At 27.9% G+C, this 17,930-nt stretch overlaps 1 protein-coding gene across 1 annotated transcript in view; it reads left to right on the top strand.

Moving 5' to 3' along the window:
• Positions 1-15,791, top strand: part of LOC113383416 (homeobox protein SIX6-like) — a 22,929-nt gene extending 7,138 nt beyond the window's left edge. The window contains exons 2-6 of the mRNA XM_026621683.1: positions 2,560-2,681; positions 4,800-4,957; positions 7,160-7,289; positions 8,218-8,334; positions 15,617-15,791. Of these exons, the coding sequence (XP_026477468.1) occupies positions 2,560-2,681; positions 4,800-4,957; positions 7,160-7,289; positions 8,218-8,334; positions 15,617-15,791 (702 nt within the window). The remainder of the gene's footprint in view (positions 1-2,559; positions 2,682-4,799; positions 4,958-7,159; positions 7,290-8,217; positions 8,335-15,616) is intronic.
• The last annotated feature ends 2,139 nt before the right edge of the window (positions 15,792-17,930 follow it).

The following is a 17,930-nucleotide window of genomic DNA, read 5'->3' as shown; positions in this document are numbered from 1 at the left end:
AAAGAAGCACTATAGAGTAGCATAAACGTATTAATAGAGTAGTAAATAGTTAATATTATTGGTGTATAATATTCTAAATAGAATCATCAGTTATCCTGGTTTTAATAAAAAAATTAACAAGCTAATAATATAATTATTTATATTATAGATGTAACTGTTGAAATATAAGATTGCACTAGTGAGGTGCATGGAATCGTGTCTTAAGTCAAATTGCTGGAACTTCCCGTACCGTAACGAAATGATCGAGAAATATTAAATGTTTTCATATATTTTTTATAATATTGTAACATTGCCTAATATTTATAAGAACTATATAAACTGAATTGCAAAGTTAAATTATTTGTTTAAAGTATATTGGAACTTTAGTCACAATTAAAAATAAAATCTGAATTATTTTCGACAAAATAAATATTTTCTGAAAAAAAAATTGAAAAAATCGTAACAATTTTTTTTTCAAAAGCAATTATTTCATTAAAACAAGCAAAAAGTTCTTTGAATCATTCAAATCGGAAAGCTTAGTTCTCTCAAAACTGCAAATATTTTGCACATTTAGCGCTGTATCTCTCCAAAACCGCTAGACCTGCCTTCGCCAAAATCACCACTTCTCGCCATCATTACGAATTAAATGTTTTTTAGATCATGCAAATCGATGCTCCGATCTCTCAAAAGCTCGATTTCTATTTTTTGCACTCTTTGCACCTTATCCTCCGTAACGGTTGGAAATGCCTTTGCCAAAACTAATCAGCACATCTCCCTAACAATAGGAATCGAATGTTTTTTGAATCATTCAAATCGGTTGATCCGTGGACGAAAAATTGTATCCATACATACATACACACACCCGCACACACACACATCCATTTTTTCTGAGGTATGCCAAAATGTTCAGAAACCTTCAAACGTGAGAAATGTAAAAATTTTCAATTTCGATTTTTTGGACGATTTACAATACTTACACCACGGGAAGTTAATAATTATTGAAACTAAGCGTTTTGAATTAACACAAAATTTACGAACTATCAAAAGTAGAGACAAATCCAGTAATATAATGGTAGGGACATATGATTTGAGCATAGAGTGAATCACAACACCATTTTTTTTAATTACTATATTTATTACAACTGTTAAATAATTACATCTAACAATAATGATAATAATAAACATAAATTAAATAAATAAGCGTGCAAAGGGTAGAATTTACATTAAAATAATATCGTAGTATGAAACCCAAATGTTTTTTTTTATAGTTTAAAAATAATAGTAATTAAAACCCAAAATACCCTATTAATCATCGATGATTGAGCATAGCACATTGTTCATTTTGTATATACACAAATCATAACAGCCCTCTCGGTCCGCCCATTTTTCCCGAGGCGAAATCATCGCACGGGCGTGCAAACCGGCGCAGTGCTCTAGAAACGTCGAACCGAGAAGATAGCCGATTTAGGGCCTAAGTTTAAAACCGACTTATTTGGGGACTCCCTTGGAATAATAAAAATTCATAATATAAATTTACCATTGAAATATAATATTATTTTATACAACTAATAGACATATTTTATAAAAGTGATTTTAGTGTAAATATCAATTTTTTAATCAGCAAGGGTTTACATAGTTACATTGCAATAGTGAAGTTTGTGATTTTGTGAATATTAGTGAACAACAAAAATGTGTAGTCTAGAAATTCAAAATTCATTTTATTTTTAGAGAGTCAAAAATACGCAATGCAATATATTTGAAATGTTTTCTTCTCCGATAAGCTAAATGTGCTGTAGGTGTTACACAAATTTTTGTTGATAATATTTAACTGGTTTGAACACTAACATTTATCCATATATTATTCATAAGTATAATAACGATTACTTAAACTATAGTATATACTTCTACCAAAAACACGTATATTATCGAGTGTAATAAAGTTTAATAAACAAATAAGCTTTTAGTAGTTCCATGAGCGATTAAAATTCTATTGACATGATTAATATCAAATAGCGTAGTGAAAGGTGGACAATAAAATCAAATTATTTTAGTTTTTATTACAATTATTTATTACATTTACCATGGATACAAATAAGCCACCTCTACTAAGTAGTAATATGACAACAAATTCATCCCCCCGAACGACTAGTAGAATCAAATGCTTCAAGTGAAGAAAATGGAAATCTAAACATCAACCCCAACATGAACTATTACGAACAACAACCGAATATAAATGTTTTATTCGCCCAAAACGCCAACAGAAATTTATACGCCATCAAACGAATCTCCAGCGAATTCACAGACGATTTTTACACACCAATAAAAGCTTCATGTTTTGTACCAAATACCAAAAAAACGATCCTTACTATATGACAAATACCGTCGAAGACCGCGGAAAAACCTTAAATTTTATCCAACGACTTCTTCTCCAAATGCGAGACGTTGGAGCCGAAACCGATTTCGCAGACTTTGGAAAGCACAGGGCCGTCGGCGAGGTTGGCGGAAAATCGGGAAAATTCGGTGCTTTATAATACTCCTTCGACGGAACAGGGGATGGAAATAGAAATTAGTTAGTTTTAGTACGAACAAATTCAATGCATGTGCGAAGCTTTGCAGCAACGCGGAGATTTGGAGAGACTTGCGACTTTTTTGTGGAGCTTGCCGCCTACGGAACTTCTTCGGGGGAACGAGAGCGTTTTGAGGTAAAAAATCAAATCTGGTAAAAAAATATGTATAATATTCTAACCTATTTCATTTATATTTTATTATTAATTCTATTTATAATAATTGCAGCAACAGTATATATTATCTCCAATGAATATCTCCATTTTTATAACGTTTTATTTTAGATTGTAAGGCCATTTTTTTAATCTTCGAGTAAGAGATTCCTCACTCAATTCGTTTAAATCTTTGTTTGTACGACATGGTAATTTTCGTGGTATTTTTTACTTTTTTATTAATAGTTATTATTTTCAAAGTCTTTATTCTTGGGGTCACATTAGGGTGGTCCTTAATATGGACATTTTCGAATTTTCCTTGCTCCCACTATTTAAAGTTAATATTAAGAGCTAAAACTTTCAGAGAATTGTTTTTTATCAGTTTGGAGCCATCTGAGCCCTTGGGAGCAAGGAAATTCGAAAATGTCCATATTGAGGACCACCAATATATATATATCCATATGTGGACTAATATTTACAATTCTATATTTAAACGTTTCGACCTTGATACGTTTCATTATTAAGCAAACTAGGATACAAAACGCAGAATTAAAACTAATAAACTATTTAATATTTTATCTTAATCTTAATTTAATATTTTATTATATAACGACCATTATGAAAAAATTAACTTATTTGTATTATTATCATCTTATTCATTATAACTATTGTTATAAAATTATAACATTCAAAGTTTTTTGAAATAATATGGCTTAATCAATGATTACTGAAATCAAAATCAGTTTGAGTAAATTAAAATTTCATATTAATTCTGTGTTTTACTAATTCTGGTACGATTGCTGAATGATGGCATATATAAAGTGTCAAAACGTTTAAATAAATAATTGTAAATAATTCATTTTTTAATTCGACGAATGGCTTAGTAAGTAGATTACTTACTTAGCCAATATGTATTTAACTTGCAATATACTTACTTACAATATGTTTGAAAAAAAATACAGATTACATTGTATTTAATAGATATTTAATACTGTTATATCTATAAGTGTATTTCAATTATTTCTTTGCAATTCTAAATAAATGTAGCATCTTAAATATTAAATTAAAGCTCTTGAAAATTACATGATCTTTTTTTGGAAATCATTTATTTTTAATCAGTTTATTACTACTCATTAGTCATTTTTTCAGTCGCATTTGCCCCAAATTTTCAGTATAAAATTCATTTAAAATTTAGATTTAAGAGTAGAACAAGGTACTATAATATTAAATAATATTCTATATTTCATTTGATTTAATCTTGTTAAATATTCCATTAACATTCGACAAACAGCTTGGATAGGAATTAAAATAAATTGATGAATAAATAAGTAAATTGGCCTATTTTGTTTACATATGTCTTCATACAAACTTCTTTACATATCTGTTCTTGCATAAGAAAAAAATCTACAATTTTGAAAATCTATGTAAATTATCCAATTAAAGTTCTGAAATGTACCTACTAGTACTTTTAGTAGATTTTTCAATTTTAATAACTAAATTAAATTTAGTTGATGAAGTTTTTTTTAATAATAAAATAAAAATAATATCAAGCATTTTTTTTAATTATATTTATAAATAAAGAAAGTAAGAGTAAGATCAGTGCATAAAAAATATTCAAATTTGCTGTGTTTTTTATGTAAGGATAATTAGGAAAAATAGAAAATTTACTTATTTTTTATTTTATTGTTTCTAATAATTTTACTATTGTATTATTATATCTCTTGTTCTACACTCTAAATCTCGATTTCACAATTTAGAACAAATAATAATTAATTTATAACGCAACAAGTAATATTTCCAATTCAATTTTAAAAATAATCGAATGAATGTCAAGAGCAACTGGTTATTTTATAGATAATATGAGTATTTTGGCAAAATTATTTAAGATTTAAACAAAAATTTTGCAATTTTTAAACATTTTTAAATGGTGGCTATCGTCGGCCCTGTTATTTCCCCTCGAACCTTTATAATTTAATTACAAGTATTGTATCTCGTCCACAAGTTCCCGTATTTTACTAAAAATCCTTCCTCTGGGCATTTCGCAAAGGTCCTAACGTTTTTCTATTTATTCTATTGAAATATTATATTTGTCCATTTCGGCAGGGCCAGGGCTTCTGTGGCTTTCCACAGGGGCGTCTTTCATGAATTATACTCTATACTTGAGGCTCACACATTTGATTCAAGATATCACGCCGAATTGCAAACATTGTGGTTCAGGGCACATTACAGGGAAGCGGAAAAAGTACGAGGAAGACCCTTAGGTAATGGGATAGATGATTATAAATATATATTTTAATTGTTACTAGACTATTTAAATGTTTGATTAACCATAACTTCGAAATTCTTCGATATAATCGGTGATATGAAATATTATTAAGTTTTGGACAACACATGGTAAAATTGATATCAAGCAGTAGCAGTATGACCATTTAACTAAGAAATCTTTTTAATTGTATTGTATTTTAATTGTTACTAGACTATTTAAATGTTCAGTTTAAACCATAACTCCCGCAATTCGACGATATAGCGGTGGTATGAAAATATTATAGGTTTTGGACGTACATACATGGTAAAACTGATATCAAGCAGTAGCAGTATGATCATTTAACTAGAAATCTTCTTATATATAAAATGAATCGCAAAATGTGTTGGTAAGCGCATAACTCAACAACCCTGGACCAATTTGACCAATTATTTTTTAAAATGTTCGTTGAAGTCCAAGGATGGTTCTTACGCGATAAAGAATCGAATAATTGCCGGGAAACCCCTAAAAGCAACCCTTTTCTTTTTCTCATACAAACGTTTTCTAACTAAAACGTAGAATCAATTTGAGCTTTATTGCTATTATATAAATGTTGATATTAAATTACAAGCACTCACTGTATACTCCTCCTGAACGATTATTCGGATTTTGATAAATCTTTCTGAAGTTTGTTAAGGAAATTTTCTAGTATGTATGGGATTATAAGTATGTGATTATAAAGTATGTGCAGATTATAGAAATAACGAAAAAAATGCAAAAAAAACGACATGTCATTGTTTTGCATTGAAAACAAAATGAACTATCATCTGCCAAAATTTCAATTTACTTATGAACCTAGACAATATTAGAATATGTATAATAAACTTATGATTATGAATAAGAAAAATGAATGTCTACATTATATTGCCAAAAAGCAGCTGAGCTGTGATAGAAAATTAAAATAATATAAAATACAGTATATATATTGTATGGTAGATTGAATGATACATATATGAACAGATATGACAAATAATTCACTTAAAATATGAAATTAAGTATTAATCAGGGCCGGTCCTGCTTTAATGCAATGCATGCAAAAAATACGAGCGCACGCCTTAGGGGGCGTCAACCAAAATTCGGATATTAATTTTCAATATAGTTTTTTTTTCAATATATAATTTCTTAATATTTCTAGTTTCTTAATATTTGTTACGATTATATATATACTTTATTAGATTGTTTTTTTATTACCTAAGCAAACAGTTTGTATTTTAAGACTAAAAATAAAAACAAAAAAAAATAGTCATATACGTTTTTGCAATTAATTATACTTGTCAAGGTAATGACTAGCTGATTCTTTAGATATTTTCGTATTATCTTGAGCAAGAAAATTGCGTAAAATAGAAGCTTTAAGTGGATGCTATAGCATTCATAGAATATAACAATTATTGTATGAAAATCTGACTACCTTATAAAGGGTATTTTATCAAATTTCGGATATCACAACCAATTTAAAATGAAATGACTATCAATTTTTGTTGGAAATATATCATCAGTGTTCTAAATTCTATTAAAATCTAATAAAATATAATGAATATATAATTCCAATAAAAATATAATAGATAGGTCAACTATTTGAAAGTTGTCTTCTAACAGTCATTTATTAAATAATAACTTACAAAAAATACTAAATACTTACATATAATAAAAAAAAGAAATTAATATATAAATTAAAAATATGGATCTTTTTTTTAAAATTTTCATTAAAAAAAACAAATATTTTGCATCAAGTATACTTAAATAGTCAAATCTCGTTGTTCTAAATAAAAAAAATATTTTAAATATTTTGCAATATAATTTTCAGTTTGTAATATAATCAACAAATCTGTTACATAATTATAATTTTTTTTTTCAAATTATTGTTGAATGTATAAAAAACATTTTTATATTATATAGTAATTTTTACACCTATCCTGAAATGGACAACATGTAAAACTCTAGGATAAAAAAAAAATACTTTAAAATTCAAAATGACCATTGCAGAGATTTTGAAAAATTGAGATTAAAAAAAAAAGTTATTAATAGACTTGAGTTTATTGTACTTGTATATTATTATTAATTTGTTACTGAAACGAGTTGAATCCACATAAATATCAATAAATATGAACTTTAATTATTAATAATATTTCCTTTCATATTAATTATTTCATGTCAATTACAGGTGCTGTTGACAAATATAGATTGCGTAAAAAATATCCTTTGCCAAAAACTATTTGGGATGGCGAAGAAACTGTTTATTGTTTCAAAGAAAAAAGTAGGAATGCTTTGAAAGATTGCTACGACCGAAACAGGTAAAAATATATAATTAAAAAAAAATAATTATCAAAAAAATTACATTATAATTAACACATCTACTGATTATGTAAATTATTTCTGGTGGTAATAAACGATACCTTAAAATGTAAAAAGTCTGATTCTTTTGGTCGATATGAAAAATTATAATTTCAATATTTTTTTATCATTATCCTGTTTAATTCCAAATATTTTAATTATAATGAGGTCAGGCTTTTGTATGACGAAGTGCGTTCAGAAATTCGAGGACGAATTGTTATTTCAGTTTTTGAAATAGGATACACCGTGTCGCCTCGTAAAGCATTTTTATGTTCCCTATTCCTTGGCGATTGTTTGTGTTATAAATATTACAGATTAAAAAACAGATTGTTATTTAATTCAGGATAATGAACCACAATCCAACTGTAAACTATCCTATGATTTTTTTACCTTGAACCTATCTCGAGTACATTAAGAGATAACTATGAACGACGACTAGGATTTATCTAGACAACGGGTTCTCAATTTAAATTTAATTAAAACTGCAAATATTTTTTTAATTATTATCATTAATGAATTCTAATAAAAAAGAATCAAATCATAGATATAACTAATGCAAAATATTAACAACGTTTTGGAAGTTTTTGTGTCAGTTACTTCATAAGCAATTCGTGGTCAATAAATAATGTTATATGGTTTCATAATAAGTAATAGTACTATTGTTTATTAAATTATTTTTTAAAAATATATATTTTTTCCACTGGGATTTAAAAATACATCAAAATCCATTATAGTAGATTACTGTAATTTTTAAGCTCTTTAAAGTAAAATATTAATAAAATCATTTAGCAATCCTACAAACTAACGTTTGATTTGAATCGATTGATTAGAAGTAACTAATTTATGTTAATTTGTAAATTTTTTTAAAAAAAAAATGTATTTTTGTAGATATCCAACACCTGATGAAAAGAAAGCTTTAGCCAAAAGAACTGGTTTGACTTTAACACAAGTTTCAAATTGGTTTAAAAATCGGAGACAGAGAGATCGAACGCCACAACATAGATCGTAAGTTTTTTTTCTATATTTTTTATTAAATTAATTATTTTAATTCTTTAACTTCCGTATGCTAGGTTATAGTAACCCCAAAAAATCGAAAATGAAAAATTTTATATATCTTCACGTTTCAAAAGTTTCTGAACATTTTGGCATACCCTAGAAAAAATGGATGTATGTGTGTGTGTGTGCGTGACAAATTTTCGTCGACGATTTCGGGAACACCGACCAACCGATTTGAATGGTTCAAAAAGCATTCGATTCCTATTGACAGGAAGATGTGCTGATTACTTTTTGGCAATGGCAGGTCTAGCCGTTTTGAGAATACGGGACAAAAAGTGACAAAACGGCAACTCAGGTTTTAAGAGAACGGAGCGTCCGATTTTAAAAATTCAAAAAACATTTTACTTGTATTTACAAGATGAAGAACTGATTAAATTTTTGAAAAGGCAGGTCCAGCGGTTAAGGACTCTCATTAAAAATAAGTTAAAGAAATGTCATTTGGCGGTCAAAAATGATTATTGGACTTAGCACATCAATTATCAGATATTTTATAGAGATTTTAATAATGTGTACACATTTTGTGTAATTTTTTTCGGGTTTCGTACCAAGATTTTTAATTACGATACGGGAAGTTCCAGCAATTTGCCTTAAGTCACGATCCCATACACCCCAGTAGTTTTTTATAATCAGTTAGGTCTAGTTACGAATTTTAGTAATCGTAAAAAAAAACAAAAATGAAATTTTTTGAGTATCTTTACGTTTCAAAAATTTCTGAACAATTTATCATACCTCAGAAAAAAATGATTAATGTGTGTATGTGTGTGTGTTAGTTTGAGTAGGTATGTTCGGATACAATTTTTATAAACTTATTACGTATACAATTCTCGCACCGAAATGCCATTCACCACTAGTTGGTAATTTGGTTTAAAAAAATAGGTTTAAGTTGTTTTCCAAAAAATGACCTAAATCTATAACTTAATGAGATTTTATTGTTGAAAAATTATATAAATAATTCAAAATAATAACAATTAAGCAACCTAAATGCCTTATTTTATAGTAAGAATTTCAAACTTAAATTTTCACATTATCCAGAATGAGTGTTGTAAGTTTCTCTTGAATTGAGTTTCTGAGTTTTTACTAATTTTCTGGACATATTTATCGAACCTGGAAACTCTGATTAGTAATTCCATTACTAAATAAAAAAATTTAAATAAAATTGACTAAATATAAATATGTCTATAGTAAATAAATTAAATAATAAATAAATAAGTAATAAAATAGATAATCGTTAATTAAATTATATTAAATCCGCAAAATATTGACTTGAGCCTTATTATAATATTATTATACCGACGGCTTGTAAAATTATTAAATAAATAAATAAATAAATACTCTAACCATTAATCCAATGGATATTCGGATAATTAAATAGAAAACCAATGCAAGTAATATAATATATATATATATATATATATATATATATATATATACATATATATATACAAATATTCTCTAGAAAAGTGTTGTAAGTTACTCCTAATTGAGTTTATGAGCTTTTAGTAATTTTCTGGACTCATGTTCCTGAACCTCTAATTGAAATCCCATTGCTCTAACCATTGAACTAAAGCAGAACAAATTAATTAAATACCAAACCAATGTAAGTAATATATCTATATATCATTCTATCCAAATTGCGCATCAAAACAACAACTATAAACGGCGCCATCGGCCAGAAAGCGCGATTGTTGCAAAAAATCAAAAGAGATGACAAAGCTCTATTACCTCAGATCTGGTGGACAGAAGAATCAGTATTTTTTTGACTTCTCGGAAATTTCGCAACTTAATCGAAACGTGTGCCAATTTTGTGGGAAACTACGCGCTCATCTGCGTTTACATGTCGGACAACGTAGATTTCAGAGCTTCGTATTTCACTTATTCAAGCGCTGTGTTTTACAATTGTGCTTCTGCTGACGGAGCGGAAAATGAAACAGATTTTAAATTTTATATTATATACATCTATACCATAAAACAAAGGGTTTTTAGACAACAACTAAAACCAGAGCTACACTCTAACAAATATAAAAAAAATTCAATCGAAAGCTCTCGATAAACCTTTCAACACCGGTGCGGCAAATGACACTAACCCTAAATGAAGCCTCGTTTCAGGTCAACGGCAAATCGTCGGAAAATCTGATATAGAACATTTAACGTTTTTTAATATAATATAATAATATTTACCGTTTACCTAAAAATAATTATTATTGTATTTTAAATTACTCTTCACGCCAAAATGCATATACATTTATAATATGAGCAATGCTAAATGTAGAACTGCTTTAAATAAAATGATGAGTCTCAATTCCCACACTATATTGGAAATTGAAGTCTTTTAAACGGTATAACATAATCACAACCATAAGATAACACTGGTACTTCATGAAGGATTAAATTAATTTAATTTTTTATTATTTAAGATATCCAAAATTGCATCTTAAACTTCTCCTAATCGATATCGTGAGGGCCGAATTGTATGTATTCATCTTCACTTTCCCATTTGTTGTTATAAAGTGAAATGTTTACGAATTTTAAAAATATTGTGGAAAGATTAGTAAAAGATGCAAAGAAATTATATATTTAAAAATACTATATTGAATCTTTAATATCCGAATCATGTGTTGGCGCCCCCTAAGGCGTGCGCTCGTATATTTCGCATGCATCGCATTAAAAATAGGACCGGCCCTGATTGATACTTAATTTCATATTTTAAGTGAATAAATTTTTTCATATGCGTATCATTCAATCTTCCATACATATACTGTATTTTATATTATTTTAATTTCTGACACAACTCAGCTGTTTTTGGGCAATAATAATGTAGACATTTCATTTTTCTTATTCATAATCATAAAATCATACATATTCTAATATTGTCCAGGTTCATAAGTAAATTGAAATTTTTGGCAGATGATAGTTTTCATTTGTTTTCAATGCAAACAATGACATGTCGCTTTTACATTATTTTTCCATTTATTTCTACAATATTGCACATACATCCCAGTACTTTATAAGCACATACATCCTAGAAAATTTCCTTAACAAACTTCAGAAAGATATATCAAAATCTCCATAATGGTTTAGAAGGAGTATACAGTGAGTGCTTGTAATTTAATATAAACTTTACATAATAGCAATAAAGCTCAAATTGATTCTACGTTTTCGTTAGTAAACGTTTGTATGTAAAAAAGAAAAGGGCTGTTTTTAGGGTTTTCCCGGCAATTATTCGATTTTTTCTCGCCGTAAGAACCATCCTTGGACATCAGCGAACATTTAAAAAAAAGAATTGGCCAAATTGGTCCAGGCGTTGTTGAGTTATACGCTTACCAACACATTTTGCAATTCATTTTTATATATAAGAAGATATAAGATACGGACACAGGACACATTATAATGTTTTTATCTTTATCTCAACAATTTCTCATTTAAAGGTACCACTGAAAAAAATTTTAAAACGTTGGTCTACAGAGGCTAGCAAAATTAATGAATTGCTCTTGATCATCCTAGATTTAGTTAACTCGTAATTGATGTGGATCAGTAAATATTTGCCATAAAATAAAAAATATTCGTCATAAACTATGTGTATTGTACGCTTACTGATATGGTCGTTTCCATTTGTTTTGACTAACAATATAAGTTTTCGAATGCCACGCGAAAGGAACATCATATTATAAACAAGCGAAGCATTTAAATCGTTATTTGCATATATATATATATATATATATATATATATAATACATACATCTACATAAAACACATAAGCACAAATAATAAATGCGTAAAACCTGCAACAATTCTTGTCAATTTTTACACAGGCACAGAAAGCTCGATATTACACACGTATATCTCAATAAATGTTCTAATTATAAAAATGAAAACAAATCTAGTACATAAACCATCTATTATTTCTCCTTGTCTGTTTCTGAATAAATTAAATCAAAGATTTCTCTCCAATCCATCCTTTCAAGGGTCAAGCGACCTCCTGCCTCCGTTTTGAACCTTTTACCAAATTCCACAAAAAATAATGAACCTGACTCACAAAAGTTGTTACAAGTGCCATATGTGTCATAAAACCGAGTTTTGAAAAAAAAATCACATTCATCATTTTTATTCGTCAGTACGTGCCTATTGGGACCTCTCGGTACAATGAAAGAAAAAGGAAAAGGTCCGTTGTTCATGGGGTCTTTAAAAGTATATAATGATGACCTCTGGTAGAGTCGGTTAACAATTGGAAGTTCACATGTGGATGAAGTTAAAGATTTTTGGTAATGGCCAATTTAAATATAGTTATTCTTTATATTATTAACTTCCCGTAGGGTAAGTTATTGTAATCGTCCAAAAATCGAAATTGAAATTTTTTGCATTTCTCGACGTTTTGAAGGATCCTGAACATTTTGGCATACCTCAGAAAAAATGGATGTGTGCGTGGGTGTGCGGAAAAATGTATTTTTTCGTTCACCTTTTCGGGCGCATGGATCAACCGATTTGAATGGTTCAAAAAACATTCAATTCCTATTGATAGGGAGATGTGCTGATTAGTTTTTGGCAAAGGCAGGTCCAGCCGTTACGGAGATACGGAGCAAAGAGTGCAGAAAATAGAAATCGAGTTTTTGAGTGAACGGAGCATCCGATTTGAATGATCTAAAAAACATTCAATTAGTAATGATTGGGAGAAGTGGTAATTAGTTTTCGGTAAAAGAAGGCCCAGTCATTTCGAAGTAACAGAGCTAAATGTGCAAAAAATGGCAGTTTTTGAGAGAACTAAGCGCTCGATTTAAATGATTCAAAGAACTTTTTGCTTGTTTTAACAAAATAATTGATTTTGGAAAAAAAATGTTTCAATTTTTTTTAACATAGAAAATAAATTAAATTTTAATTTTTCTCAAAATTCTAAAGCTCAATATAATACTTCAAATAAATAATTTCAACTTTGCAATTCAGTTTATATATTTCTTATTCTAACCTATTTGAAAACATTTAATATTCTTCGAACACTTCGTTACGGTGCGGGAAGTTCCAGCAATTTGCCTTAAGGCACGATGCCATACACCCCACTAGTTAGAATTGCGTTTTGATTTTGAGTAGTATATACATAATATAAAATATTATAAAATGGAATTTTTTTTGTTAGCTATTTAATATATTTCCTGATAGTGAATCAAATCTGGCTAAAAAAATTAGCTTAGATAAATAAACTTGTCTATAAGAGAAAAATACAATATTTTAATACAAAAATAACTTTATATTTTTGTATTTATAATTAATATGAATTTTTCTAACGATTACAAACATGCCTAATTATTAATTTCTTTTTAACCATAAACATAAAAATATTTAGTACTATTTAGATAAAAATATTTTCACACTTGCTGTCCCACATCAGATTTTCGGACGATCTGTCGATCAACCTAAAATGAGGGTTTATTTAGGGTTGGTGTCATTTATCAATAGATTAATTTTAATAAATAGAAAATAACTTAAATAATTAATTTATGAATCTATTATTTAAGTAGATATTTTCCAGCTCTCTGTCTATATAATATAAATGCATTCCCAGTCCTGTGACATATTCCTTTTTCTCAGAAGTCATTTCAAAACGGTCTCGGTTATTAAATTTTTACTTCTAACGATAATCAATTGACGAACTTTTGTTTTTACATCGTTATACCAGCCGGACCATTAAAGGTTTTATGAATGGAAATAAATTATATTAAATGTCCTCAAGTCTCTAGTTAAATTTGAAATAATATAAAACTATTATTTACCAAACAAATATTATCAATCAAATCGATTTTGAGAATGCTCAACTATATCGTATTACTTCAATGATTGATTTGTAATTCGATTCCGATTTTACGACACAAATATTAAATAATCGACATTCATTCAAATCGAGGATGCAAATTATCGAATGAATAAAAATAAACAGATCATATTTTAATAAATTACACAATCACAATTGTGAAAGTTTGTTATGATATCGAATTTAATCGACGAGTTCGAGAAGCAATTGCACGGAATTAATTAGATACTAAATTTTTATTATGTAGAGCAGTTTGATTGTTCGAAGAAATTGAGAAGGATAATAAATTATTTAATGAAATAGGATAATAAATTTAATATAACTAAATCTCGTGGTTAGAGATATAGACTTGTAGTCAGAGTTTCCAGGTTCGAAGACCTCTTCGGACAGCCTGATGTCGAGCAGCATCAGACTGCTCGACTGCAACTTGAAAATATAATTAGCAACAATCAAAGCAGGCATTGCGGTATAAACAAAAAAATATCAGCATTACAAAAATTGTAATAATAAATTAAACTAGTGGGGTGTATGGCATTGTGCCTTAAGGCAAATTGCTGGAACTTCCCGTACCGTAACGAAATGTTCGAGGAATATTGAATGTTTCAAATAGATTATTATAAATATTGTAACAATGTCTAATATCTATAAGAATTATATAAACTGAATTGCAAAGTTGAAATTATTCGTTTAAAAGTATATTAGAACTTCAGTCAGAATTAAAAATAAAATCTGATTTATTTTCGATATACAAAAAAATTTTTTTTTGAAAAAAAAAAATAAAAAAAAAATTTGAAACCAATTTTTTTTTTCAAAATTAATTATTTTGTTAAAACAAGCAGATGCTGTTTTGATCTTTGAATCATTCAAATCGGACGCTTAGTTCTCTCAAAAACTGCCATTTTTTGCATATTTAGCTCTGTATCTTGGAAATGGCTGGGCCTGCCTTTGCCAAAAACTAATAACCTTTTCTCCTAATCATTACCAATTGAATGTTTTTTAGATCATTCAAATCGGATGCTCCGTTCTCTCAAAAACTCGGTTTCTATTTTCTGCATTCTTTGCTTCGTATCTCCGAAACGGCTGTACCTGCCTTTGCCAAAAACTAATCAGCACATCTCCCTATCAATAGGAATGGAATGTTTTTTAAGCAATTCAAATTAGTTGATCCGTGACGAAAAAATGCGGACATACAGAACACACACACACATCCATTTTTTCTGAGGTATGCCAAAATGTACAGAAACCTTCAAAACGTCGAGAAATGCAAAAATTTTCATTTTCGATTTTCGGCCCATTACTATAACTACCCTACGGGAAGTTAATAAATTGTAATTCATCACATAGAGATAGGACAACCGTTTGGTTGCACAACTCATAGTCTTTAATATATTTAATACAATACAATATTTATTATATTAATATTTTTCTTCCCAGGGACGTAATGATGCCGAGTATATCATCAATGGGACCTCTACAAATAAATAATTCAATGGACAACATGACGGCCGCTTCATTGCAAAGACTTTTTCCTGCAAATTCTGGAGTCGTCAACTATGGTCCTTATGGGGAATATGTGCAAAATAGTCAAATTTCAACAATTAGCAATTAATAAGTATAAGATTTATTACTTTATTATAAAAACTATATGATAAAATGTAAATTAAATTATTTAGAAATTTGAAAAATCATAAAAAACGAACAGCAAGTGATATATGTAATATGTGATGATTTGGGGTTTATGCTCTTTCCTTTTGGATGCAATAACAACTAATAAATTTAAGAGAAAATTAGAGATTACCTTAGCATCTTCACTAAACCCTCTAAAAACTACCTTTAATTACCTGTGGGGATTAGTAGTATAAGAATAAAATTAGGATTTACTTGATAAGTAAACATATTTCTAACTTTCCCCAATCATTTTATTATGAAAAAAGTATTCAAGATGTGATTATATACTTGGACAATTATTATAATAGTAGAAGTTTAAAAAAATAATTGTTAATTGTTTATTTTTTCATCTCATATTACTTGAGTAAGTCCGTTTTATGTAATTTTTTAGTTGTTAATATATTTTGTATTATTTAAATATGACATACAATCACATTTAACAAAATATATGTATCAGATTTTGTAGTACTATTTAAAATTATAGTATGAATTCAAATTCCTGAAAAATAACTTAATAACACAATTAGTTGTGTGTATATATATTTATATATATATATATATATATATATATATATAAATACTATATAATATAGTAGCATTAGTTATAAATGTTTATAATTGTAAATATATTATTTATATTAAGAAAGAGACTTTATTAAAATTATCTACAAACGTCAAAACTTGTTTTATATATAAATTAAACAGTTGAATGAATTTAAAATCAAAGTTTAATTAATATTTATCTTTTATGTTTAAGCAAATATGGCATCTGTAATCCATTTCTTGGATGATATTAAAAAATTCCACGTCGAATTACAGAAACGAATCAAGTGGGTATTGAAAAACAAATATTGGTAATGAATGAACTTAATATTGAAATTATATTTTATTGACAGTTATATTTTGAAAAAATCTACTCATTATCATTAATTATATTAGATGTCCACTAACAATTAACAGTTGTAAGTGAAAAAAAATACTTTCAGGAGTTGAACGATAAAAGTACAAATGTTTTGGTTTAATGACTTGAGTTTAGTGGCTAGTGTGTTATATTATAAGTTTAATATCTTATTCTGTTTAGAGCGAGTGAAAAAGTGCAATTGAAAGAATTCAAAGCAGCCCGAATAATTGCAGCACAATGGCGTGGACATATGATCAGAATAAGAGTAGAATTTTGGCACAAAAATGCTATTATGATTCAAAAACACTATAGAGGTCTTCAAGGTACCAAAATAAAATAGTATATCATCATATTCTATTCTCTAGTTCCTATTATTTGTATATAAATTGTATTTTATACAATAATATAGTGAAATATACCATTAAGGGCGAAGAAAGTACAGAGCAAGGCTCCAAGAGGCTGTCGTAGAAATGTGCATCAAATTCTATAACAAAAATGCAATAACTATCCAATCTGTATATCGAGCATATTATTGCAGGAGATATGTATTTGACTATTATGCAATGAAAAAATGGATAAAAAAAGTTAATAAGAAAAACCAAGAGTTAATTAGAGATATTAAAGATCAACACCAATTCCGAAGGATAGAAATTGTTAATGAGGTAGTGATGATTTTCATTTTTAGTTTAAAAATCAATAAATGTTTCTATGCTTCACATGGAAAACTAATATAAAATAATCTATACATTAGTATAGTTACAAAATAAACCAAAAATGACAATAATGACATCAAATATATTAATTCTAGATGGAAGAAGAAGCTCACAAATGGGTCTTATTCATTGCCTTCAAGCTTCATCATCTACTAAGGACAAGAGCTATAGCTGGGATATATTCGAAGAACTATACCATGTATGATTACTGTAACCAAATTTATATATCATTAGCCATAATGAAATATCCATTGATAAATGCATATATAAATATGCAACCATAAATTTCAAAGAAAGCGACATAAATTAAAGTCAAGTATAGGACAAACCTTGGATAATTTCATACAGAAACTTGTAATAATATCAATTTAAATTTTTATATGAATTTTACATACAAACTGCTATAACTGCATGACATCTAATGTTGTATATATCATTATATACATTTATATATTGAATTTTCATG

This window comes from Ctenocephalides felis, unplaced genomic scaffold, assembly GCF_003426905.1.
Source record: "Ctenocephalides felis isolate EL2017-DRISC unplaced genomic scaffold, ASM342690v1 CF-g0.4_SCAFFOLD_03570, whole genome shotgun sequence".
NCBI classification, from domain to species: Eukaryota; Metazoa; Arthropoda; class Insecta; order Siphonaptera; family Pulicidae; genus Ctenocephalides; species Ctenocephalides felis.
Note: the sequence above shows the minus strand (reverse complement) of the source record. Positions and strands in the feature narration are given on the sequence as shown.